At 46.0% G+C, this 24,785-nt stretch overlaps 1 protein-coding gene across 2 annotated transcripts in view; it reads right to left on the bottom strand.

Annotated features, from left to right (window-relative positions):
- The window catches only part of KLHDC4 (kelch domain containing 4), a 44,121-nt gene extending 25,246 nt beyond the window's left edge, over nt 1-18,875 (bottom strand). The window contains exons 1-5 of one of the 2 annotated variants that reach the window (XM_067539972.1): nt 18,704-18,875; nt 15,393-15,484; nt 14,230-14,308; nt 11,487-11,585; nt 3,447-3,583 (exon numbers count right to left, since the gene is read on the bottom strand). In XM_067539972.1, coding sequence (XP_067396073.1) covers nt 3,447-3,583; nt 11,487-11,585; nt 14,230-14,308; nt 15,393-15,484; nt 18,704-18,802 — 506 coding nt within the window. In that variant the 5' untranslated portion in view covers nt 18,803-18,875. Of the gene's footprint in view, nt 1-3,446; nt 3,584-11,486; nt 11,586-14,229; nt 14,309-15,392; nt 15,485-17,925; nt 18,070-18,703 lie in introns of those variants that run through there. The other variant, XM_067539971.1, reaches the window with a different exon arrangement.
- Between the last annotated feature and the right edge of the window lie 5,910 nt (nt 18,876-24,785).

Raw genomic sequence — 24,785 nt, forward strand, 5'->3', positions numbered from 1 at the left:
TCTAGTCACAATGAATTGGTTATGCCTGGCATCAGCCGTCCCAATGTGGATGCCATCTGGCAACCACTTAAGCAGGTGTGTAACTTTGGATTACACCACATCGTCACAATGGATCAGTTATGCCTGGCATCAGCTGCCCCCAATGTGCATGCCATCTGGCAACCACTTACGCAGGCGTGTAACTTTACTCACAGTAGCATTCCCATAGATTTCAGCGGAAAAGCTCACATAAATAAAACACACACGGGTGCAGGATCAGGGCCCTACAGGGCAGACCAAAGTTCCAAAGAAAGCAAGTACGACATGTTTCACGCCTCCAACAAAATCCTAACACAGCAGATTTGATCTGCTTTGTCCATCCTTCTCCTGCAGACTGTAATCAAGATGCCACATGAAACAGCACAAAGACAGCAGAAACTTGATTTTCACACTCAGTCGGGTTAGCATTAAAACAAAGACCTCCCCCTCCTAGCCTCCTCCGCGAAATCGCTCATTAACGCAGATCTTGGACTCTTCCCAAGGAGGAGGCAGAGATGCATTTTGGGGGTTTTTTTGTGTTGTTGTTTTTTTTTAAACATCAGGATCACAGCGTATGTGCTATCCTGAAATGCCAACCAGAGTGAAAGACAGGCCATGGCAACATCAGATCCCAGGGAGAAGGTATTGTGAATGTTCAGGGTTTCAGGACTTGTGAAATGTTAATGGGATGCAATGATTATCCACATGTACAGAAACAGGAACAGCATTGGTTTAATTATGAAATCTTTACCTCTCTATTTATAATCATATATTAGAGGACAACAAAATGTCCTCACAGCCAAGTGACTTGCAACGAGGCAGTACCACAAGCAACAAAGCGACATCTACAAACAAGAGGAAGTACTTTTTCACACCGCGCACAACTAACCTGTGGGATGGTGAGATGGCCCACAGTACAACTGGGTTCAAGAGAGAACTGGACAAGTTCCTGGAGGACAGGTCCATCAATGGCTATTAGCCACGATGGTCAGGGATGCGAGCCCAGGCTTGGAGTGACCCTAAACTTCTGACTACCAGAAGCAATCAGTGGTAGACAGGGGTGGATCACTCCAAATTGCTTTGATCTATACACTAGTACAGGCCACTGTCAGAGACAGGGTACTGGGCAAGACAGACCATGGTCTGACCCAGCTCTTCTGTTCTTATGTGAGAATTTGCCATAGGGGAGGTATCATGCTCCCCCAGCAAGAAGAGGTACCTAGTACTTCTGCTCATCAACACTGAAATGAGCTCAACGCTGGAATTTCAATACGGGCCCAATCCTACATGGTGCTGAGTGCCCGCAACTCCCCTTGACTTCAAGGGATACGTACTTGTCATTATGCAAAAACTATCTCCCCCCGGGCATGTTTGCTGATCAGAACCATGCAAGGGAAGTTTGAAACCAAGATCTCTTTCCATCATACAATGCACATGGGTTTGTCACAGGGGGGACGGGGAGGGGCAGGGGGCTGGAAGATCTAACAAATCTCATGGCACGTCAAGAGCTAAGCATCAAAGGTCAAGTAAATGCAGGAGTAGGGTCTGACCCTGCAAGGCGCTGAGCACCTCCTGAAGTCAATGAGAATTGAGGGCACGTTATATCTGACAGGATCGGGCCCCTAATGAAATCTAAACTTGAAATTCATCCCCGCTGCCTGCAGAAGCTCATGCTAGGAACCGCTTCTTGCAAAGTCAGCTACACTCATTGGGTACTGCAGGCTTGCCCCTGGGGCTGCCCAACAAGTTACCTAGGAACCCTAGGCCGCTGCCACTGATTCCATCTTAAAATCATAGAGTCATAGAAAATTAGGGTTAGAAGGGACCTCAGGAGGTATCTACTCCAACCCCTGCTCAAAGCAGGACCAACCCCAACTAAATCATCCCAGCCAGGGCTTTGTCAAGCCATACCTTAAAAACCTCTAAGGATGGAGATTCCACCACCTCCTAGGTAACCCGTTCCAGTGCTTCACCACCCTCCTAGTGACAAAGTTTCTGCTAATATCCAACCTAGACCTCCCCCACTGCAACTTGAGACCACTGCTCCTTGTTTTGTCACATCTACTACTCTTACCAGAGTAGTAACCCACAGACATCTGGCTTTTGGGTTGGGTTGGGCTGGGTGGTCGAGCTGGGTGGAAGAGCAAGCAATGCACTTGCCTCGATTTTGCAAACTCGTATGAGCAAAACCGGTCGATCAGTTTGTAGGGGCCCCAATGGCCACCCTACCTGCTTTTTTATACCTTCCCAGGAGGAAAAACCACCATTTTTGAGGAGTTGGCTCAACAACGACTCCCAGCAAATTAACTAAGTAATTCACTGGAGTACACTGCACTTCCCCTTCTCATAATAAACTCTGTCTGTTGTTCGACAAACACCTCCAGGTCTAGAAGTAATTAGAGCAAGGCTGGCATCCCGGCCCTAGCCCTAGGTGCTGGCCGTCTGAAAGTTAAATAACTCCCCTCAGCCTCCAGTGGACTGTTGAAAATGAGAACCGCTTGGATTCTGATCGAGCGGCGAAATGTCTGAAGGCCACGCCAGGAAGCACCCCTGTAACTGCTCCATTGCATTATCACTGACAGCCTCTGCACGTCATGCACCATCCATCCCCAGGGTTTCTAAGGGCTACATTAATACTAGCAACTCAGGTATCTGACATCCTCTTGGGAAGCAGGGAAGTATTATTACCCCCATTTTACAGATGGGGAAACAGGGCTGGCCACCCAGCAAGCCAGTCTCAAAATCAGGAAAGAAACAAAGTCTCTTGAGTCCCCGGCCCCGACCACCCTCCTACTATACGTGTAAAGATATAGTAAGAGACAGTCCTTGCCCTGAGGAGCTTACACTCTACGTAGACAGGACAGACAAAAGAAAGATTATTATCCCCATTTTACAGATGGGGAACTGAGACATGGAGAAAGTAAGTGACATGCCCAGGGTCACAGAGAGGGTCTGTGGTAGAGTCAGGGATTGACTGTACCAGAGCTGCTGTACCTCAGTCAAGCACCTTATCCACAAGGCCACCCTCATTCTTGGAGTCCTGCAAATCCGCGGATACTCGCTTTATATCCGCAGATATCCACATCCGCAAAGCCTCTCCAAGAGCCTGGATGGATGGAGCGATGAAAGGGAATTGCATTAAAATGTGATGGATGTCGCTGTCCAAGGTGGGAGGGAGAACAAGCCATAAGACACACGGCTGGTCATGGCAGAACTTCTGCCCACTGAGACCGTGCCTCTTATTTTCTGTTTATTCCTGGATGTTCGGAGTCACAGATCATCGCTACCTTTTCAAGCACATGCACCACGAGAAATCATCGGAGTCTACAAAGATAGACATGACGACTGCTGGGAAATCACGCAGCCACACAAGCAAATGCAAGCTCCCACTAAAGTCAACAGAGTTCATTTCAGAACAGCTCACTTACTTGATCTGCTCCCAAGTCTTGGTGGCCAAATGCAGGACCCAGAGATCTTTGTAGTGGTAAAACTGCTCCCCGTCGGGAGAAGCAAACTCCCCGCCAAATACCCATAGCTGCCCGCCACTCTGGGGCACGACTGCAGCCTGCCAGGAAAGAGAGAAAGGACATGGTCATATAGCCTTTAAAAAGCCAGGAACACAGGAATTTAGTCAGTCAAACATGCAGCTGCTTCTGGAATATGACATAGCAGACAAGTAGCAGTGACTGTCGCTGCATTGCTTGAAAATGGTCGCTCTTAAGGCCCTGGTGTCTGGGGAAGAGTGGCATACAGAAAGAGGGAGTTCCTCCTACCTTCTTAGATGTAGATAATATGCCGTAAAAGGGCAGGCAAGCTCATGAGAGGAACAACCATGACAGGAAAGATGGTCTACTGACCTGAGAACTAGCCTAGGATTTGGGAGACCCAGGCACCATTTCATGCTCTGCCACAGACTTCCTAGGTGACCTTGGGAAAGTTATTTAGCTTCTTTGTGCTGTGGTTCCCCATCTGTAAAATGGGGACAGAAGCAATGCCTTCCCTTTACAGAGGTGTGTGATGATAAATACATTAAAGACTGTGAGGCACTCCAATACTATGATGATGAAGGCCAGATAAGTAGGCAGACAGCACTTATTATTAATTTGACACAACTGACCCTGGTACAGAGCCTTTTGCAGCTAATGTGCTATACATAAATCACAACAATCATCCACAGATTTCAACAGACAGATTACCACCCAACATATTACCAAGAGATCTGGGCCCAAACCAAAAACCCCAAATCTGAACCTTCCCAAAATCTGCAGACTTGAGAAATAAAACTTTCATTCTAGCAGGGAGAATTTCACTGGCTTGACCAGTGGTTACAGGTAAGCACTAGAAACAAGAGATGGCAGAGGAGGGTTCAGAGGATAAAAAAAAAAAAAAAAAAAAAAAGGAGCTTACAATACAGGGAGGAGGGAGAAGAAACTGACGCCCAAGAGCTCAGTGTTACTGAAGTAGGTGGGTAAGGAAGAAAGAGAGACAGAAAAAGAGACACAAAGCATGGAATAAATCCTGATTGAATGTGCACCTTTAACCATCCCCTAAGATGGCTGGGACCTCTGGAAAGTGACACATTAAAAAGAAACACCTCTGTATGTGTATTTCCAACACCCTCATCACTGTATTCTGAGCGGATACAACATTAGGATAATGGCATCTCTCCCCAATAAGAACCTGCTCTACACTCCCCCCCAAAAACCCAGTTAACATCATGGAAGCACATTTTTAAATGTCAGGTTTATGTAATTGTGCATCTACTCTTGCATGAGCCTAATTTATACATGCAGAGAGGTAATGCACATGAAAATCATGAGTTGGCAGGCAAATATATTGCAACGTAGATCCCTAACTGGCTATATGCTTGTGCAAACCCATGATTTTCACAGGAATCCAGTATTTGCAAACAGAAGTCGGATCAGTACAAAAGCATGCATGTCACTGTGTGCCCCACTTTGAAGATATGGCTCCAGGTCAATTAAAAAGCCAAGATCTCAGATTCATAAACACGAGGTAGCATTTGTTTGTGGCCACTCTCATTTGAAGACCTATTGGCTGTAAGGTGGAACGGCAGGATGCCATGCCCAGGGGAGGTTCTGCGTCAGAGGCTGCAGATATGTAGAGCCCTGCAAACCTGTGGATATCCGCTTCATATCGGCGGACCACTTTTTGCGGAATGTGGCTCAGAGGCGGATGGCGACGGAGGTCGTGGATTCCATGACTTACCGGGACCCTGGGACTTCCGGAGCAGGGCTGGAGCAGCTGTCAGCCCTGGCCTGCCGCCAAACAGCTGATCAATGGAGGTGGTCCCCAGGCTGGCCACCCATCAGCTGTTTGGCTGCAGCCAGCTGATCAGCAATAGGGAGAGAGGGGGATAGCTGGCCACCAAAGAGCTGACTGGCAGCTCCAGGCTGCTGCTGAGGGTGTGGATGCAGACGCAGACAGAGATAAAACACAGAGTGCAGATCCTGGGTCAGAGACAAGTTTAATCTGGCAGATGCGGATCAGGTGCAGATCCACATTTTTGTATCCACGCAGGGCTCTACTGATTCGCACAGATGAATCCAGAGACACACTTCTGTTTATTCTAACTTCTAGCTAATGAGGAATGTGCTTTAAAAACATAGCTGCAGGGAAGACAACAAATTAGTCAGTGAACAGTGCTGAATTTTCTCCCAAGTAACAATAATTAAATATCAAACAGAAAATACACCACAAAACTCTCCAGGTAAAATTAAAACAAAAAATGACATGAGAAGTTGTCTTTGCAATTCCCTGGCATGCCGCCTGTTAAATTAAGAAGTAATTGTTAGATTGCCACTTGCTGGACATGGTCAGTTCAAACAGGCAGGCTTAGCAATGCTTGCATTAGTAAAAATGATGTCCTTTTAACAAAAGAAAACCCTAACTTCTGGCAATTGAATGCATTTGTTCTATGACATCATATTCCACGTCTATTTAAAAATATTATTTGAAATTCGTTTCCCAGATTTATGTTCTGATTTATAAAAAATGCAGCAACTAGTAACTATGATAAATATCACGCATATGAGTGATGCATTAATTTTGATCCCAGCCCATTTGGAAATGTAAAAGCTTTGTCTGCTGTGTCTGATTAACAATTTTATGTACTCATTAGTTAAGAGACTTATAGAAGACTAGAGTTGGAAGGGACCTCAGGAGGCCATCTTCTAGTCCAACCCCCTTCTCAAAGCAGCCTCAGCTCAATCATCCCAGCCAGGGCTTTGTCAAGCCGCAGCTTAAAAACCTCTAAAAATGGAGATTCCACCACCTCCCTAGATAACCCATTCCAGTGCTTTACCACCCTCCTAGTGAAAAACTTTTTCCTAATATCCAACCTAGACCTCCCCCACTGCAACTTGAGACCATTGCTCCTTGTTCTGTCATCTACTACCACTGAGAACAGCCTAGCTCCATCCTCCCTGGAACCTCCTTTCAGGTAGTTAAAGACTGCTATCAAATCCCCCCTCATTCTTCTCTTTTAAACAAGCCTAGTTCCCTCAGCCTCTCCTCATAAGTCTTGTGCTCCAGCCCCCTAATCATTTTTGTTGCCCTCCGCTGGACTCTCTCCAGCTTGTTCACATCCTTTTTGTAGTGGGGGGCCCAAAACTGGACACAATACTCCAAATGCAGCCTCACCAGTGCCTAATAGAGGGGAATAATCACTTCCCTCGATCTGCTGGCAATGCTCCTACTAATGCAGCCCAATATACTATTAGCCTTCTTGGCAACCAGGGCACACTGCTGACTCATATTCAGCTTCTTATCCACTGTAACCCCAAGGTCCCTTTCTGCAGAACTGCTGTCTAGCTCGTCGGTCTCCAGTCTGTAGCTGTGCATGGGATTCTTCCGTCCTAAGTGGAGGACTCTGCACTTGTCACATCTACAATCTGGAATATACAACCTTAAATATTCTAATACCTTACCTATAGATCTCACTCAACATCATCTATTTTAACATTTTTCTTGGGAGCTTTTAAAGTAGTGTAATTACATTTCACCACAAACTGCTTTGTCTGTCTGTCTAGTGTAATGATTCTGGGAAAACAAAGGGCCCAGTCCTGCAAGCACTTACTCCTGGGTGCAGTACTTACTACTACGAGTAGTCCCGTTGAAGTTACTGGGACGACTCAGAGTAGTAAATACTACCACACTTAGGAGTGAGCATTTGCAGGATAGCACCCTTAGATGTGAAAGGAAACATCCAAGAAACCTAAAGACTTTGATGCAAATCTTCCTTCTAGGGTCACCCATCCTTGATAATTCTGCCTATGGAAAATGCTAGCGTACTCATCACAGTGCAAAATGGGAAATGAATCCATGTTTTAGAATCCTGTTTCCCTGCAGCGCTTTCACCTGGTGGTGTAATTTCAACACAGACTCTTGGGGCAAGGATCAGGTCAACCTCTATATCAGTACAGCAGCCAGCACAATGGGCCTGATCCTGACTGGAGCCTTTGGGCACCACAGTAATCTAAATATTAAATCATAAGAATTTCACACGCTGTGCAAAGTTGGATGAGGTCAAGACTTGAATAGGAAGCCCAGGCACTGTGGGAAACAGAGTTGACAGTTCAGTGGCACTTTGTTCCTTCTGAATCAGTAGCCGAGTCTGCCAATGAAACCTACAAAAAATCTGACTGTAGCTTCGGTTGATGGCATGCTGGGACCACAGCCTGTCATGCTGATCAATATTGCCTCATGGTTCCCTTGTACTCTCCCCTAGGTTGGTCTGTCTCCATCTGTTGTCTCTTGTATTATGCTCAGATTCTAAGCTCTTTGGGACAGGAATTATCTTTTTCTTCTGTGTTTGTACAACGTCTAGCACAATCGGCTGCTGGTCCATGATTGGCGCTCCCAGGTGCTTCAGTAATACAATAAAAAATAATAACACTTGATCCAACATGCCAGCGGCACTGTGCAGCTGTCTTTCAGATGAGACATACACCAACGTCCTGACCGCTTGTGGCAATCAGAGGTCCCTTGTTTGTTTGGGTTAACCAGCTTTGATAAAACAGGTATTTATCCTGGTGTCCTGCCCACGTTTCATACAGAGCAGTGCATCCTGTCTAAATTCCATCCTGCTTTTCATTTTGTGCCCTAAACTGCTCAACGCTTACAAAAACCTGTCCCACATAGCAGTGGATGCATTTCAGTGACACTGCAAACTCTTTACCTCGTTTGTAAAACACTTTGAGATCCAGCTGAAGGACTCTTCAGAAGTGCAAAGTTTTATTAAGCAACTTTGGGGGCTTTAAACCAACCAAGATATATATTTGCTGGGAGCAGCAAATCTAAGGTGAGAGCCCTTGGTGGACCCCAGAGGAGGAATACAGGTGCAGTTACCCTGACGCCGTGACAGTGTCCATCTGCCCAGGAAAGACCACATACATAAAGGGGTGAACGAAGTGACGAATGAATGGTCTAGCTGTATGGGCTGTGTACTTGGCGTTGCATGCTCGCTTCACTTCAGTAGCCATAGTGCAGGTCCAGGCAGACAAGCCCCATGGAACACTCCGTCCTTCTGCCTTAGGTATTTATAGAACCCCAATCCCCATAGCACCTCCAGGTATAAGATTTAGGTTGCTAAAGAGAAGAATGTGCACAGTGACTCATTCGTTCATATCATGTGTAATCTGGGGCTTTGATGCCCCCAGAGAAGCCATCCCAGGTTTTACACTGAGCCCAATGCAGACTAGGATAGGACTTTGAGAGTTTAGGAAGTGCTTTGTCATGCAGTGGAGACATGCTCCATAAAACTCAACCTTACGAATCTTCCTGTTGAGACTCAATGTCTTGATTTAAGCAGTTCATAGTTACCTGGGATGCAACGTTACCTAACCATGTTAAACGGAAATCAACAGCCCAGGCTTGCCACAGAACTAGGTGCACCAGTTGCTCAGAAAACACAAGCGCTTTGTGCAGGTTTCTCGTGGTCTCATGCATTCGCAATTCCCTCTGCCATCCGGTCCCCCAGCCCAGAGGGAATCACTGCAGGGTTTGCAATGGAAACCGAGAGACACCTGAGCCCTGCTATCAAAAAGCCTTTATAGGCTAAAGAATTAGACCCTGTAGAAAGTCTTTCAGAGATTTTCTGGATGAGGCTGAATTACATGAACCACTGACTTTTATGAGCCTGGTGCCCAAAGGATACAGATAATAGTGACTATGTTAATGCACAGTGAATCCAAAAGAAAACAAAATTGCACTGAAACAGCCTTAAGGTTCTGGAAAATCATAAGAACGGCCATACTGGGTCAATCCAATGGTCCATCTAGCCCAGTATCCTGTCTTCCAACAGTGGCCAATGCCAGATGCTTCAGAGGGAATGAACAGAATAGGGCAGTCATCTGCTGTCCAATCCCAGCTTCTGGCAGTCACATGTTTAAGGACACCCAGAGCATGGGGTTGTCTTCCTGAGCATCTTGGCTAATAGCTAATTGTATGTAGAGTTGGGATTATGTTTTCCAATGTGCATTACTTTGCATTTATCAACATTGAATTTCATCTGCCATTTTGTTGCCCAGTCACCCAGTTTTGTGAGTCCCTTTTGTAACTCTTTGCCGTCTACTTTGGACATAACTATCTTGAGTAATTTTGTGTCATCTGCAAACTTTACTACCTCACTGTTTACACCCTCTTTCCGATCATTTATGAATATGCTGAAGAGCATTAGTCCCAGTATAGATCCTCGGGGGACCCTGCTATTTACCTCTCCATTGTGAAAACTGGCTATTTATTCCTACCCTTTGTTTCCTATCTTTCAACCAGTTACTGATCCATGAAAGGGCCTTCCTTCTTTTCCCAGGGCTGCTTACTTTGTTTAAGAGCCTTTGGTGAGGGACCTTATCATAGGCTTCTGAAAGTCCACTGTATCAACTGGATCATCTTGTTCACATGCTTGTTGGCACCCTCAAAGAATTCTAATGGACTGGTGAGGCATGATTTCCCTTTACCAAGGCCTTGTTGACTCTTCCCCAACAAATCATATTCACCTGTGTGTCTGATAATTCTGTTCTTTATATAGTTTCAACCAAGTTGCCTGGTACTGAAGTTAGGCTTGTCAGCCTGTAATTGCTAAGATCACCTCTGGAGCCTTTTTTTAAAAATCAGTGTTACATTAGCTATCCTCCACTCATCTGGTAGAGGCCGATTTAAGTGATAGGTGACATGCCAAAGATAATAGTTCTGCAATTTCACATTTGAGTTCCTTCAGAAATCTTGGGTCCTGGTGACTTCTTACTGTTTACTTTGTTCCAAAACCTATTCTATTGGCACCTCAATCTGGGACAGTTCCTCAGCTTTGTCACCTAAAAAGAATGGCTCAGGTGGGGGGGATCTCCCTCAGATCCTCTGCAGTGAAGACCAATGAAAAGAATTAATTTAGCTTCTCCGCAGCAGCCTTAACTTCCTTGAGCTCTCTTTTAGCACCTTGATTTTCCAGTGACCCTACTGATTGTTTGGCAGATTTATTGTTTCTGATGCACTAAAAATAATTTGGCTGTCAGTTTTGATGTCTTTTGCTAGCTGCTCTACCAATTCTTTCTTGGCCTGCCTAATTATACTTTTACTTGCCAGAGTTTCTATTTTCCTCAGTAGAATCTGACTTCCAATTTTTAAAGGATGCTTTTCAGCCTCTAACCGCCTCTTTTCCTCAGTTGTTTACCCACAGCAGTATTTTTCTGGTCCTCTTACCATTTTCTTTTCTTTTCTTTTCTTTGGTTGTTTTCTTATTTTGTTCTTGGGAGCATACATTTAGCGTGAGTCTTTGTCACAGCGTCAGGGTAACTGCACCGGTATTCCTCCTCCACGCTCGCAGTGGGATGGCAGCCTCACGTGTCCCGGATGGGAGCCCCTGCACCACCACAGCTGGAAGTCAGCCTCCCGTGCCCCTGTTCGGAGCCTGGAGGCAGCCACCCACCTCCTGGGCTCACAGCTGGGCAGCAGCTGCTCGCAGATTGTCTGAGTCCCAGGGGCTCACAGCAGCAACCGCCCGTGCCCTGGATCACAGCCAGAAGCCAGCTTGCAGCCTCCTGCACCTGGCTCGAAGCACCCGCACCCTGCAATACCTGTGCCCTGGGCTTGCCCCACAAGCCAGGTGGCAGGCCTCCTGCTACCCAGCTCATAGCTGGGAGCCCAGCGGCTTGCAGAGCCGGGCTCCAGTCCCCTCTCACCCCCTTTACCGCTCTAAGGAGACACAGTGTCTACACTGACACTGTGTCTCCTTAGCTCTGCCAACAAAAGCCCTGCACCTCTGGTAGAGGTGGTTTTATTTTGTCAGAAAAACGGTGCAGTTTGGTCGGCAGGGAGGTGACTGCAGTGCATACACCAGCACTGTTCTGTCGACAAAAGCTGACTTTTACTCGACAAAACTCTCTAGCGTAGACCGGGCCTTGGAAGAATTCTAAGAGCTATTCCGTTGCCTGGGAGGCCAAATGCTTTACCTGATGTGCACAACGCCTGGGAGGAGGATTTGGGATGTCTACTTTACTCCAGCTGTTCTTCCGGATGTTGTAAATATACAGCTCATTGTACAGGAATGTCTGTGGGAGGGAAAAGGAAAATAGGTATCACCAGAGCTCACCCTTTAACTTTTGCCCAACAGGAGTGTATCAAATCATCAACTAGCACAGACCCCTCCAGGAAGACAGCGACCTAGTTATTAAACATTAGGGGGAAAGGTACGTGCCACCCCCTACGACAAAGCAATGGCTGGCCTGCCTCCACTAGATGATGGAGGAATGCTACAGTCCTTTTCTGCTCCCAAGAGATAGATGAGGCCCAGCCTGCTGGGTCCACAGCATCATGCCGCTCTCATGCCAGGGGGTCAGAGTGCCATTGGCAGGATTGAGCTTAGGGCTTGCGAGACCCTGTGCTAAGTAAGACGTGTATGGAGCCATCCTATCCCCATTGCTTTGGTGAAATGGTCCCTTCCCCATCTCCCTGCCAGCAGAACCTTCAGTCTGCAATGAGCCTCCACCACCTACCTGAGGCCCTGCAGTCATTGCTGACCTACACGCAGCTTACGTGGGCCGAGAGCGGATGGGGAACAGCTTTCTGAGCCAATGATCCTGCTTAGGGAAGTCGGTCCGCGGTGCCACCTGCTGGTGCCCAGGTCAGACAGTACCACTGCGGGGAAAATCAGGGATGGCTCCCTGGCGGGTGGATTGGGTGTACATCTGAGATGCAAAGCCCCTGAAAGATGGAGCCCAACACAGCTGCACAGCCTCAGGCTGTCCATGATAAGAGGGTCAACAAACATGCGGATAAGGGTGATATAGTGGATCTAGTGTACTTGGACTTTCTGAAAGCCTTTGACAAGGTCCCTCACCAAAAGCTCTTAAGCAAAGTAAGCGGTCATGGGATAAGAGGGAAGGTCCTCTCCTGGATCAGTAACTGGTTAAAAGATAGGAAACAAAGGGTAGGAATAAATGGTCAGTTTTTAGCACGGAGAGAGGTAAATAGTGGTGTCCCCCTGGGGTCTGTACTGTTCAACATATTCATAAGTGATCTGAAAAAGGGGGTAAACAGTGAGGTGGCAAAATTTGCAGATGATACAAAATAACTCAAGATAGTTAAGTCCAAAGCAGACTGTGACGAGTTACGAAGGGATCTCACTAAACTGGGTGACCGGGCAACAAAATGGCAGATGAAATTCATTGCCAATTGGAAAACATAATCCTAACTGTACATACAAAATAATGCGGTCTAAACTAGCTGTTACCACTCAAGAAAGGTATCTTGGAGTCATGGTGGATAGTTCTCTGAAAACATCCACTCAGTGTGCAGCATCAGTGAAAAAAAAGCTAACAATGTTAGGAACCATTAGGAAATGGATGGATAATCGGACAGAAAATATCATAATGCCACTATATAAATCCATGGAATGCCCACATTTTGAATTCTATGTGCAGATTTGGCCACCCCATCTCAAAAAAGATATATTAGAACTGGAAAAGGTACAGAGAAGGGCAACAAAAATTATTAGGGGCATGGAACAGCTTCCACATGAAGAAAAATTAAAAAGACCAGGGCTGTTCAGCTTGGAAAAGAGATGACTAAGAGGGGACATGATAGAGATCCATGAAGTCTTGACTGGTGTGGAGAAAGTGAATAAGGAAATGTTATTTACTCCTTCACATAACACAAGAACTAGGGGTCACCCAGTGAAATTAATAGGCAGCAGGTTTAAAAACAAACAAAAAGAAGTATTTCTTCACACAACGCACAGTCAACCCATGTAACTCGCTGCCAGGGGATGTTGTGAAGGCCAAAACTATAACTGGGTTCAAAAAAGAACTAGATAAATTCATGGAGGATAGGTCCATCCATGGCTATTAGCCAGGATGGGCAGGGATGCAACACCACGCTCTAAGATTCCCTAAACATCTGACTGCCAGAAGCTGGGACTGGACGACAGGGGATAGGTCACTTGACAATTGCCCGGTTCTGTTCATTCCCTCTGAAGCACCTGACACGGGCCACTGTCGGAAGACAGGATACTGGGCTGGATGGACCATTTGTCTCAGCCAGTACGGCTGTTCTTATGAGTACTATAAAGAGGGTGCTCAACTAGGAGACTGAAAGCAAGGGGAAACGACTGAAGAGCGCCAGCATAGGCTCGGGTAGTACTGAATCAAAGCCCAGTGACTAGCTTCCAGGACCGAGCATGGAAAGCTGGGGCCTGCCTGATAACACAAGGAGCTTCCCATCTCCAGGAATATGGTAAATAATTGCTACGTGCAAGATTCACAGGCAAGTGCTGTTGAGGGACCAGCAGTACTTACCCCCACCATCTGGGTTACCAGAAGCATCTTATTTTCATGGTGGGGCAAATGGGGCAAACACAGAGTACAACAGGAAACAAAGATCAGGGGCAAATATGGTCAATATCAAATCTAGAGAAATGATGATGCCCTGAAATATTGATGCTTACGTAATCACTCTGACCCCTTAATGGACCTCGGTGCTCCTCGGTCCAGCCGACACAGCTCAGCTCAGGCATGAGACAGCATTAGCATGGAATTAAAAGGCTACTTTGCTCTCATTCTGGGACAAATGCATATTTTATGACCTCAGCTTGGAATTTTTGCTTCAGATGAAACCCATGCAAATTACAGGCCAGGCAAGAAGGGGGTGGGGGGGGGTGGGGGGGGCAAAGGATAGATAAATGGAAGAATACTTTACTTTTTGGCCATTGAAATATTCACCTCCAAAAAGGATCAGTTCGTCTCTCTCGGGGTGAGCAGACAAGGAGGCATTTAGCCTGCGTCAGAGAGAGACGGGCAGACATTAGCACATAGCAGAACCATTTGTAACTCAGCTCAGAGGAGACTCACTACAGCTCTGGATACATAATGTGACAAGTGCTAGCACCTCTCCCATCCAGGCCCAAGGGCCTCTCCATTACCCCCGACAGCTACGAGTTTCTGACATTTTTTTTATTTCCAAGCCAAAAAACTTCCTGAAGAAATTAACTTTTCGGAAACTTCCAGAAAGGCTCATCTCAAATCTTCTCCTATTTTAGGAACACACGTTATACTGTCATTTACCATGGCCTTTGACATGGTTTTAATTTTAATGCTGATGGATGAGGAGCAAAGATTAGCTTCGTCATGGCACACAGCAATGGCTCTAATTGGGCTGTCTCATTTTAAGTTATCTGCATCATTCTTCCACAGACCCATTATTCACTTAAGCCTTCTCTTCCCCCGGTTCCCCAGTATGTAACAGGAGCTGGACAGCATCTAGCACTTCACGGATTCAGGCCCTCAGAGCACCTCATTGTTAACTGACCCTCACACATATTGGTGAGGTAGGCGGGAGTATTCCTTACAGAGGGGAAACAGATGCAGAAAGGTCAAGTGTCTTCCAAGGGTTTACACTGAATTAGTGGCAGCTTCAGGACAAGAACCACGCAGTGCCAGAATGCTGGTCCTATGCTCCCGGTCACTGATGTATCTTGTATCTCCCTATGCACCTTCTCATTACAACTTTACCTCCAGCGTGCCACCCTCAGCTTTCCAGCCCAAGTCACAAGGTTTCCCTTTATTTTTAATGTTATGCCCTCCAAAGCCCTCTGATCTAACCCCCAGCTTTACTAAGATTCCCCACTTTGGCTCTTTTTAGCAAGCTGAAGGGGAGATAAAAAGTTGCTGTTAGCAGGGAGGTGTTGCCAATCCCTTTGATGCTCCAAGGACCAAATACCCTATACATTTTTATCCCTCCATGAAAGCATTTTAGCCTGATACGACGCCCTCCACTCTCAGGATATACCTTAGGTCAAACAAGTTTCATTAATACCAGCACTTGCTGGATAACAACAGTCAAGGTTCCAGGTGATCTCTTACCTTGGTGAGGGTGGGGGACAGGTTGTCTCAATTATCTGGGTCTTTTTAGCATCTAATGTCTGGAATTCTGCTATCAAGGCTTCAAGATCCTCCTGGAAGTAAACAACCAGTTGGGCATGAGTTTCTAGGCATACATTTGTCATGCAGATGCCACATAAAACTACATTAGCCACTAGTTCGATTTTCCTAACGTTTGATTAGGTTCGCCTGATCAAACTACGAGGCAACAAAGTTGTATATTTTTTCATCCTACACTAAGGGCAGGTCTCCACTACTAAATATTGCTGAATTTGGAAGCAGGCTGTATCAGGATTCCATGGTGAGTGCACAGATCCTAACCCTAAAGAGGTATCATGTTTCACCTTTGCTGGTAAGCAGTTCTGTCGCACAATCGGTAGTTGAAACTTAGCACAGGGCAGCTGTTTCAGCGTTTGTGAAACTGATGTGCAGATATAAGTGTACAGATGTTAACAACCTACTCTTCGTCTTTATTGGCCTGACTCCAGTGCAAGCAGAAAGATGAAGTGTAAATTTGAAATAGAAAACAGTTTATTTGGAGAAACAACTTCACGTGTTATCTTTTATTCCTTCTGTTTCTGTAAATTAAAAAACAGAAGACACACAACCCCAAAGCTCCCAGATTATGCAAGAGTAAGAAACAAAACTCTTTCCCACCCTAACTCCCTTCCTCTTTAGATAAGAGTGTGAAAATTATAACCATCCATGTACCCTGGGATGATATAGTTGGGGTTGGTCTTGCTGTGAGCAAGGGGTTGGACTAGACGATCTCCTGAGGTCCCTTCCAACCCTAGCCTTCTATGAGTCTTCTAGCGCAGTGAAGTCTATAATTATTAGTTTATTAGTATAGCATCTTAGTAATTAAAAATTACACTCAACTGAATAGGTACAAACTTTAAAATTGTCACAGTACGAAAGATAAGCAGCACAGACTCAACCCTTCTTCTACCGTACAAATTACACTTTTAAAACACCCCATAAAGCAAAAATGAAATTATAAAAGTTCAGAATCACTTCATCCAGTTAAGGCCATAAAGAAAATAGATTTCACACAACCCTTTTCTTGTTTGTGCCACTGACCAAGCAGATAAGAAAACTGCCCATATAACTGAAGCATTACTACTACAGAACAAATAGTCTAAGCCCTGGTCTACACTTACCTGGAGATTCGGCAGCAGTCAATGGGAGTTACACAAACTACGCAGTCACCTGCGTAACTCCCATTGACTGCTCTGCTTCCCTTCTGCATGTCATCCTCACTGCACTGCGCCACTTGGATTTACTGGGTGGATTTACTGTGTCGACTTCCTGATCAATTGAGTGGGTCTCCACTGACCGCTCTATCGATCCAGGCAGATCGATCTGATGGCAGCGACTTTGCCACCGTCAGTATAGACATACCCCAAGTTTTGAGTTGATGAGTCAAAGACTTTTGGGCCAAGATTTGAGAAATAAATGGCTATACAAATTACAAGGTAACGTGGCCAATCTTCAACCTGGCCAGACCCACACAGGCAAAAACATCTGTATGTCTCAAAACAGCATACCTCCCCTCCAGATAAGCCAATTGTGTTGTTTGAAAATGGAGCACCGTAAGGTGCTGAGCACTGTAGACCATCCCAGTGAAACACTTAAACACATGCTTAACTTTAAGCACGTGAACAATCCTATTGACTTCAGTAAGACTTGCTTAGCCTTAAACACCTGCTTAAGTCTTTCACTGGGTCGGACAAGAGTGCATCGCACTTTGCAAGGCTGAGCCCATAATTCTTCTTCCTGGTTGGGATTTACACCTTTCAAATATTTGCAGGGGGTTACGCCACTTCCTTACATGTGACTGAGCCAAGTTACGCGCATTTAGGCCTCGAATAAGGTCTTTTATGCATTTAAATTAAATAAAATCTAGCTTTTTTCATCTGTCCCTGCAACTCAGCTTTTCTGATCCCAACTATTCCTATTTATTGCCATTCTTTGAGTTCCCTCCCGTTAGTCAATTCAAATGGAAACATTTAAAAAACACAAAAAAAAGCCCCTATAGCGTTTATAGCTCAACTCTCCCAGCACTGCACTGGCAAACAAACAGCTCGTCCAGTGGGGCCCAGGTCCTGCAATTTGCTGCAAGCCAGCAGACTGCTGATCCTGCACACAGACACAATAAAAGAGTGGGGCAGAGAACGGGCGCAGCCGTTCATCCATACGCAATGAATTGCGGGGAGGGGGAGGGGGTGCCTCAGATGTGCAGGATTCGTGTGAGATGAGTAAGGGAAATGCTTAATTTCTCAATCAGATCTTTGACCTGGCAATGTCTTTTTAACACACCCCTTTTTTGCACCATTGCTACCTTTGGGATTTAACTTTAAGGACTAGATTAGCTCTTCCATCAAGTGTGTGGCAGCCACAGCTTCCAGGAAGAGTTTTTAAGACGTGTGCGGACAGCTTAATAACCACAGCTCGGGCACAGAGTGGAGGAATACACTCCCGGACTTCGGCAATAACGTGAACAAGAGGCCTTTACCTTTAACGAGAAACTTTTCTCCTCTGCGTCGCTCGTAAAGCTTATATTACACAGAGCAGAACCCAGACAGAACGAGAATAAATGCAACCGTTCTGTTTTGAATTTCATTTCTGTGACATGCTTTCCGTTGCATTGCTATGTCCTCTCCCTTGCAAAGAAATCCCTGGGGGAGGAGGATTAATATATATTGCGTCTGTAACCCAAACCCTGGTGTGATGAGATTTTGCAGGCGGGAGCTCTTCCGAGGAAGGCAGCTCTAATAAAACACCACGTGGGAGGGAAGTCTTGTAGGTAGTCAAAAACCAAGTGCTGGGGCCCAGCCTAGGTGTGTTTGCTTGCTGTGTTAGCAGCATGCATGCTCTGTTTGGTGGGGTGGGAGGGAGAATCAGCTCACCCTGCCCCACCCCTCCAGCACACACCTGCCTACAATAGTTAATTGAAAAGTTTGACAATTTATTCTTAGTGGATGCATTCGCCCCACCGCTCCCTGCATCCTCCACTTTCTTTCTACTGTGTCAAACAGCAGCAAAATCCCAGTAACCTCAACACCTCCCATTAAAGATCAGCTTCTTCGCACATGCCTAGGAAAAGCCTGGCTCCCCTGTAGGGGATCAGGAGTTCAAAGACTCAGGCTGCATCTGCTGGCTCTCAAGACTCTGCTCAGAGTCACTCTCACAGCTGCAGCCCAGAATGACCCCCCACAACACCTAGGGTCCTCCCTGACAGCACCCCACCTGCAGCTCCCTGCTCCCTGACCGGCCCCAGCACCTCCACTCACCTCCTCCTTCTTAGCTCTCTTGGAGACTTTTTTCTCCATCTTAGCTGCTGTTTTCTCTGCCCCTTTCACCTTCTTCTCCTTCTTGCTTTTCTTGCCCATGCTTTCAGCTTGCTTGGTGGGGGGGTGTGTAGGGGGGAGGCACTCAACAGAGCCCCACTGCCAGCATGCACTGTGCACCCTGCTCCTGGAGCACTCACATGGCCACACACAGCAGACAATCACTTCCTAGGCTAGGCAGTCAGAGGTGATTTCCTGCCTGCCTGGGGTGGAAGGAGCTCACCAAGCACGGCTTGTGAATGCCATCTGCTGGGCTGGCTGGCTTCTGACATCAGCTTGCGGCAGCCATGCATGGAGCTGACCAAAGTCGTGGTGCAGCTGTCCTAGGAGCAGGCTTTGCTTCCTGGCCCAAAGGGAGAGGGACAAGGCCGGCCCTAGGCTTGTGCAAAATACAGCATCCCATGTGTATGGTCGGTCACTCTGTGCAAGCCCTTCCTGCGATGCACCCAGGGGTTCTCCCACCCGCTAGCCCCTGCACTTCGAATGAAAGGGACCCAGGCAATATAAAGATCAAACACCCCTCAAACAGCATTTCCTTGCCGTGGTTACAAGTCACTCCTAAGGCGACTATAACTGAAAGGGATTCATTAGAGGAAAAAAAACCAACACATCCCTTCCTGCTGTGTGTGTGTTTGTGCATTTGCCAGACTTTGTGTGTAATTAGTTTCACTGCCATGCTGTTTAGGCCGGCAAAACTAGACTCTCTTGATTAACTTTACTTACGTGGGCCATCCTGTAAAGCAACGGAGGTTTCTGGCGTAAGCGAAGTCAAGCACACACAGACCGTAAGTCCCAACCGCCCTCCGTTTCACAGGCTTGTCCCGCTTTGACCAGGGCCCAAATTATGGGGGGGGGAAGGAGGCGGGTCCTGAATGCCAACTGGCTTCATATAATTTAAACAGTAGTGAAAAATAAGACAAAAGGGAGGTAGCCCCAAAAAGTAGTAAAGGACCCTCCCCCCTTGTGATTCAAGCCCTAGCTTTGATCTCCAAAACCCCTGGTCCCAAGAGAAGGGCAGTTTGCCCTGGGCACTCCAACTGAGAGGGACGTTGTGACCTGGTACACGGGGGTCACAGCACCACTCAGATTTGCCCCATACATGTAGGGGGCAATGGGCCAAATCTGAGTGGCGCTGTGACCCACATTAGCCACCTGAAATGTTAGGAGGTGTGGTTTGCCAACCCCAACTGCTCAAAAATCGTGAGCCAGACATCAACTGCATATTAGACTTGCTTAAAAACGATGGGATTTAACAGAAATAATAAATGTGGGGTTCTTTTCATTTACCTTCCTGTTTCTTTGGGGGTCATTTGGATCATGTCTTTGAGCTGTTCTCTACAACCACGAGGGCTAGAAACTCAGTATTTCCAAGCCAGTCTCATAATTTTGGGGGACCTTATTTATGATTTTTGAAATCTTGGGGTTGGAGTTTTGAAAAATCCAGTGCTTCAAAGTGTTACTTTGGTGATAGGAACCAACTAGTAATTATTAGGATTGTTATTAGCTCTGTATTTCACACTGGCATTGAGCCCCATTAGAATCTTATCAAGATCTAATTGAAGAAAAAAAAAGATCATTTTGACTTTCCTTAGATTAAATTTCTTAAATTAAACTGGTTTTGAACACTGTGAGAATCAGTTTCTCTTTAAATCCAAGGCGGTGTGATTTTCTTTCCATGAGGTTCCAGTGTAAAATATGCTTATGTAATTGATTTTCACTTTCAGAAAAAAAAGTAAAGTTATTATATTTTCACTGCAAATAAATTTTCAAAAACCTGAGGCACGGCTGCTTTCCACCACTGTCTAATCTGTCTGTCTGCCAGTGTTTTTCTCTCATACCCATCGCTCTTATATCTAAATGCTGACACAGCTAATAAGCTAAGTACTTACGCACATACCTTAGAAACTGCAGGATCGTTCAGATTTTTTTGAATATCTGCCTAAAACCTGAGTCTGAGTTTTCTCAAGACATTAAAATAAAAAGAGAGAGAGAAAAGAACTGTAAAAAAAATCTTTAGAGCAGCAGACAACACATCCTGCTAAGCATTTGTTTGGCTGGCAGTCTTGAAAATGCCAGGGTAATAATTAAAGCTAGTGTAAGTCATCAGTAAGTATATACCAGGAAAGTGAACAGAGAATTTGGGAGGTTTAGAAGGAGCGAATGAGGCAAATCCACAGGGCATGTAAACTGTCATCAATCCATTCAATGGATAATGACTTTTCTTTCTCTCAGAAGGAAATCAGTCACCAGTGGGTAAAATCCTGGCCACACTGAAGTCAATGGGAGTTTTGCGACTCTCTTCGCTGTGGCCAGGCTTTCACCTAATATATTTTAGGGAGATGTTGAAGGAAAGAAAGGCTACACTCTAAGGAAACAGGCTTGAGATATTTAAATCTTTGAAGTTTGTAAGACAAGCAGCTGCCTCTCTAGAGCCCTCATGTGGCCACAGGTTGCTCTAGACTCATAGAATATTAGGGTTGGAAGGGACCTCAGGAGGTCATCTAATCCAATCCCCTGCTCAAAGCAGAACCAACCCCAACTAAATCATCCCAGCCACAGCCAGGCCCTGTCAAGCCATGCCTTAAAAACCTCTGAGGATGGAGATTCCACCCCTTCTCTAGGTAACCCATTCCAGTGCTTCACCACCCTCCTAATGAAAAAGTTTTTCCTAATATCCAAGCTAGACCTCCCCCACTGCAACTTGAGACCATTTCTCCTAGTTCTGTCATCTGCCATGTCTTAGAATGGCCTAGCTCCATCCTCCCTGGAACCCCCCTTCAGGTAGTTGAATGCCGCTGTCAAATCCCCTTCACTCTTCTCTTCTGCAGACTAAATAAGCCTAGTTACCTCAGCCTCTCCTCATAAGTCCTGTGCTCCGGGCCCCTCATCATTTTCATTGCCCTCTGCCAGACTCTCTCCAATTGTTCCACACCCTTCCTATAGTGGGGGGCCCAAAACTGGACACAATACTCCAAAGGAGGCCTCACTAGTGCTGACTAGAGGGGAATAATCACTTCCCGCGATCTGCTGGCAATGCTCCTCCTAATGCAGACCAATAAGCCATTCTCCTTCTTGGCAGTAAGGGCACACTGCTGATTCATATCCAGATTCTTGTCCACTGTAATCCCCAGGTCCTTTTCTGCAGAACTGCTGCCTAGCCAGTTGGTCCCCAGTCTGTAGCTGTGCATGGGATTCTTCCATCCTAAGTGCAGGACTCTGCACTTGTCCTTGTTGAACCTCATCCAGCTCCTTTTAGCCCAATCCTCCAATTTGTCTAGGTCACTCTGTATCCCATCCCTACCCTCCAGTGTATCTACCACTCCCCCCACCTTAGAGTCATCTGCAAACTTGCTGAGGCAAACTCTACTGGCAGCCAGCCTCAGTTTCCCCTCTTAGGCTGTTCAAATAATGGCTCTCTTTGGGAACTAGGTATATTACTATAAAACAAACCATAAATAAAACTCAATCACAAAACAAAGTCCATTCATAAATCCACACAACCCAATGTTTCTTTTCTTCCTCCCAGGCTTCCTGCCTGGCACCCCTGAACTCCCTCCACTGCTTGCACATGGTCTCCCATAGGCTTCCCTGCCTGGTGAGCTTTGTTCACTCTTTCCTACTTCTCGAGGTTTTTCTCCAGCTGACTCAGGGCCCTGCAGAATCTTCTTACTCCCAACATCTATAGCCATAGCTGAATTTTCCCGGTCTTCCCCCTTTTACCATCACTACCTGCTCTTTTTGTACTGCGAACACGTGATTCCCCTCCCGTGTGGCTCATCTGGTGACCAGGATTGGCTTAGCCCAGGCCTTCCAGCCCATGGGGCAAGTCACCCTGTGGCAAGGTTTAAGGAGATCTTTAGCACCCACAACTGAAATTGCATTCGCAAAACCTTATTTCCCATATTTAATTTCTGAATTAGCTTCATTTGTTGAGATGAGGATTCAAGAGTCATTTGAAATTAACCAGGGTGGGTAGAACATGCATGGTGCAAACTCTCCCATATCTGACTCCAGAGAGGACACAAGTTTATAAAAAAATAATCTTACTGTTCTTTGAAATTGTAAAGTACTATACAAGAGCTAGACATTTTTATCGGTCAGCATGCTTTAAGGCATAAACTGGTCACTGTGGATCAAGGAGAAATTCGCCCCCTCCCTCCCCACACGCACACACACACACACACTTCCCCATGTCATATTACATTGCACAAAAGTCCAGCTGCAGTAATGAAGGTAGGGGTAAAGGATTTGCCTTCCTTGAAAGAGTCTGTTAAAGGCCACATCTGGAGATAGGAGACTAACTGTTCTGATACAGGAATTCCGATGATCCTGTGCTAGGAGCCCAGGCTCTCTCAACTGTTTTGAGATGAGAGACGTTCTTTGCACAAACAGGTCCGCTCTCATGCACCCCAAACAAACACATCCGTGAGCAGTCACACTCCCCACCGCCACACACACACATGCTCCCAGCGTTCACCCAAACATACACACACACAGCTGGCAGACAGATGTGCACACACAGACACTGCCAGAGACATGAACACACAGATGTTCCCCCGCCCAGATACCCACCCAATTGCCTTTGTTTTGTTAACAATCTGCTGACAGGGAATATTACAGAGGCTTCAGTTTGACGGTGTTGGCAAATTTCGTTCTGTGATGTGAAATGCTCTGTGTTATCGTATCTGTCAGCCTGGCCCAGATTGACCCATAGAAAGAACTTGCGCTTTCACTTTGTTATTTTTTACCGTCTGGAATATGTTCATTCAACAGGATGGTTAAACCCTGCTGCATCAGCAAAGTAAAGAATAACACACATAGAGCCTTCATGTCTGGGCCACTTTTAATAACTGCACTGAAGATCAGAGGAGGCTCAATAGCTTTTTCCCACAGGTCACCTTTGTGTGCTAACACTTGGCTTATTTTCCTTTGTTAATGCTTCCTAAAGCCTGTCGCAAGGAAGAAATTAATGTCACAAAGGAAACAGAAGGATTGTAAAGTCATTTATGATTGAAAACAGAGCGATGCAAAAAGAGTAACAAAACCAACCCCACAATATATTGCCACACTAGAATGGGTGGAGAGAAGAGAAATAAATTCTAATCAGGGTTTCCTCTTTATTTTAGGGAAAGCTGGGAATAAAGTCTACAAATAGGGGCAAATGGAGGGCTGAGGAGTGGGGGAAGTTTAGATTTTTTTTTATTTTTTTAGGAACCAGTATCAAGTTATTTATTTTGGTCTACACTTAGAACAGTGTCCTTGCAGAGCCAGAGAACCAGTGAGCGGAGCTGCAGAGAAAAACAAAGTCTCTGCAGATCAATACCGCAATATTCTGATGTGGCTGGCGAAGGTCCTTATTGTTCAGGTAGCTTAGGGCCGGACTTCGGGTTCCACTAAGGGCTCAGCTCTAATTATGATATTTGCATTGTGAAATGCCGGTGAAGTCACATAACACTAGATGCTTTTTTCTAACATCTCAAGTCCCCTATCCCTCAGGGAAGGAGGGCAGTCTTAGGGTTAAGAGAGGCAACGGGGAATCAGGAGTCAAGGGCGCTAGTCCTGACTCTACCACAGACTCACTGTGTAATTTTCCCAGTCCATGCCTCACTTTTACCCCATCTGGACCCAGCAGTCCTTAATTAGTGCTTGATCCAACAGGTTGCCAAGTGCCCTTAGCTTATAGTGACCACACTTGGCAGAATCCAGCCCATAGGGCAGGATTTTCAGAAGTGCCTGCGTTATGAGGCCAAGTTCCACTGAAAGTCAACGGAACGTGTACCCTCCAGGCACTTTCTAAAAATTCCTTACTTAGGCAAATCTTCCACGGGAGTTTTGCTTACACAAAGCCTACAGGATTTGTCCCCATATACCCACAATCCGGTAGGGGACCCCTGTGCCAGCTGACCAGGACAGCCAGAATGAGATTGGACTCAGTTCAACAAGCTAGCCAGCTCCTAATTCAATGACAGCAGTTTGTTTCATTCCAACTGATTTATACAGTTGGTGGCTAACATCTCACACCAAC

The sequence above is a fragment of the Emydura macquarii genome, unplaced genomic scaffold, assembly GCF_026122565.2.
Source record: "Emydura macquarii macquarii isolate MOO-44397 ecotype Brisbane River unplaced genomic scaffold, CSIRO-AGI_Emac_v2 contig_561, whole genome shotgun sequence".
In the NCBI taxonomy this organism is placed as follows: domain Eukaryota; kingdom Metazoa; phylum Chordata; order Testudines; family Chelidae; genus Emydura; species Emydura macquarii.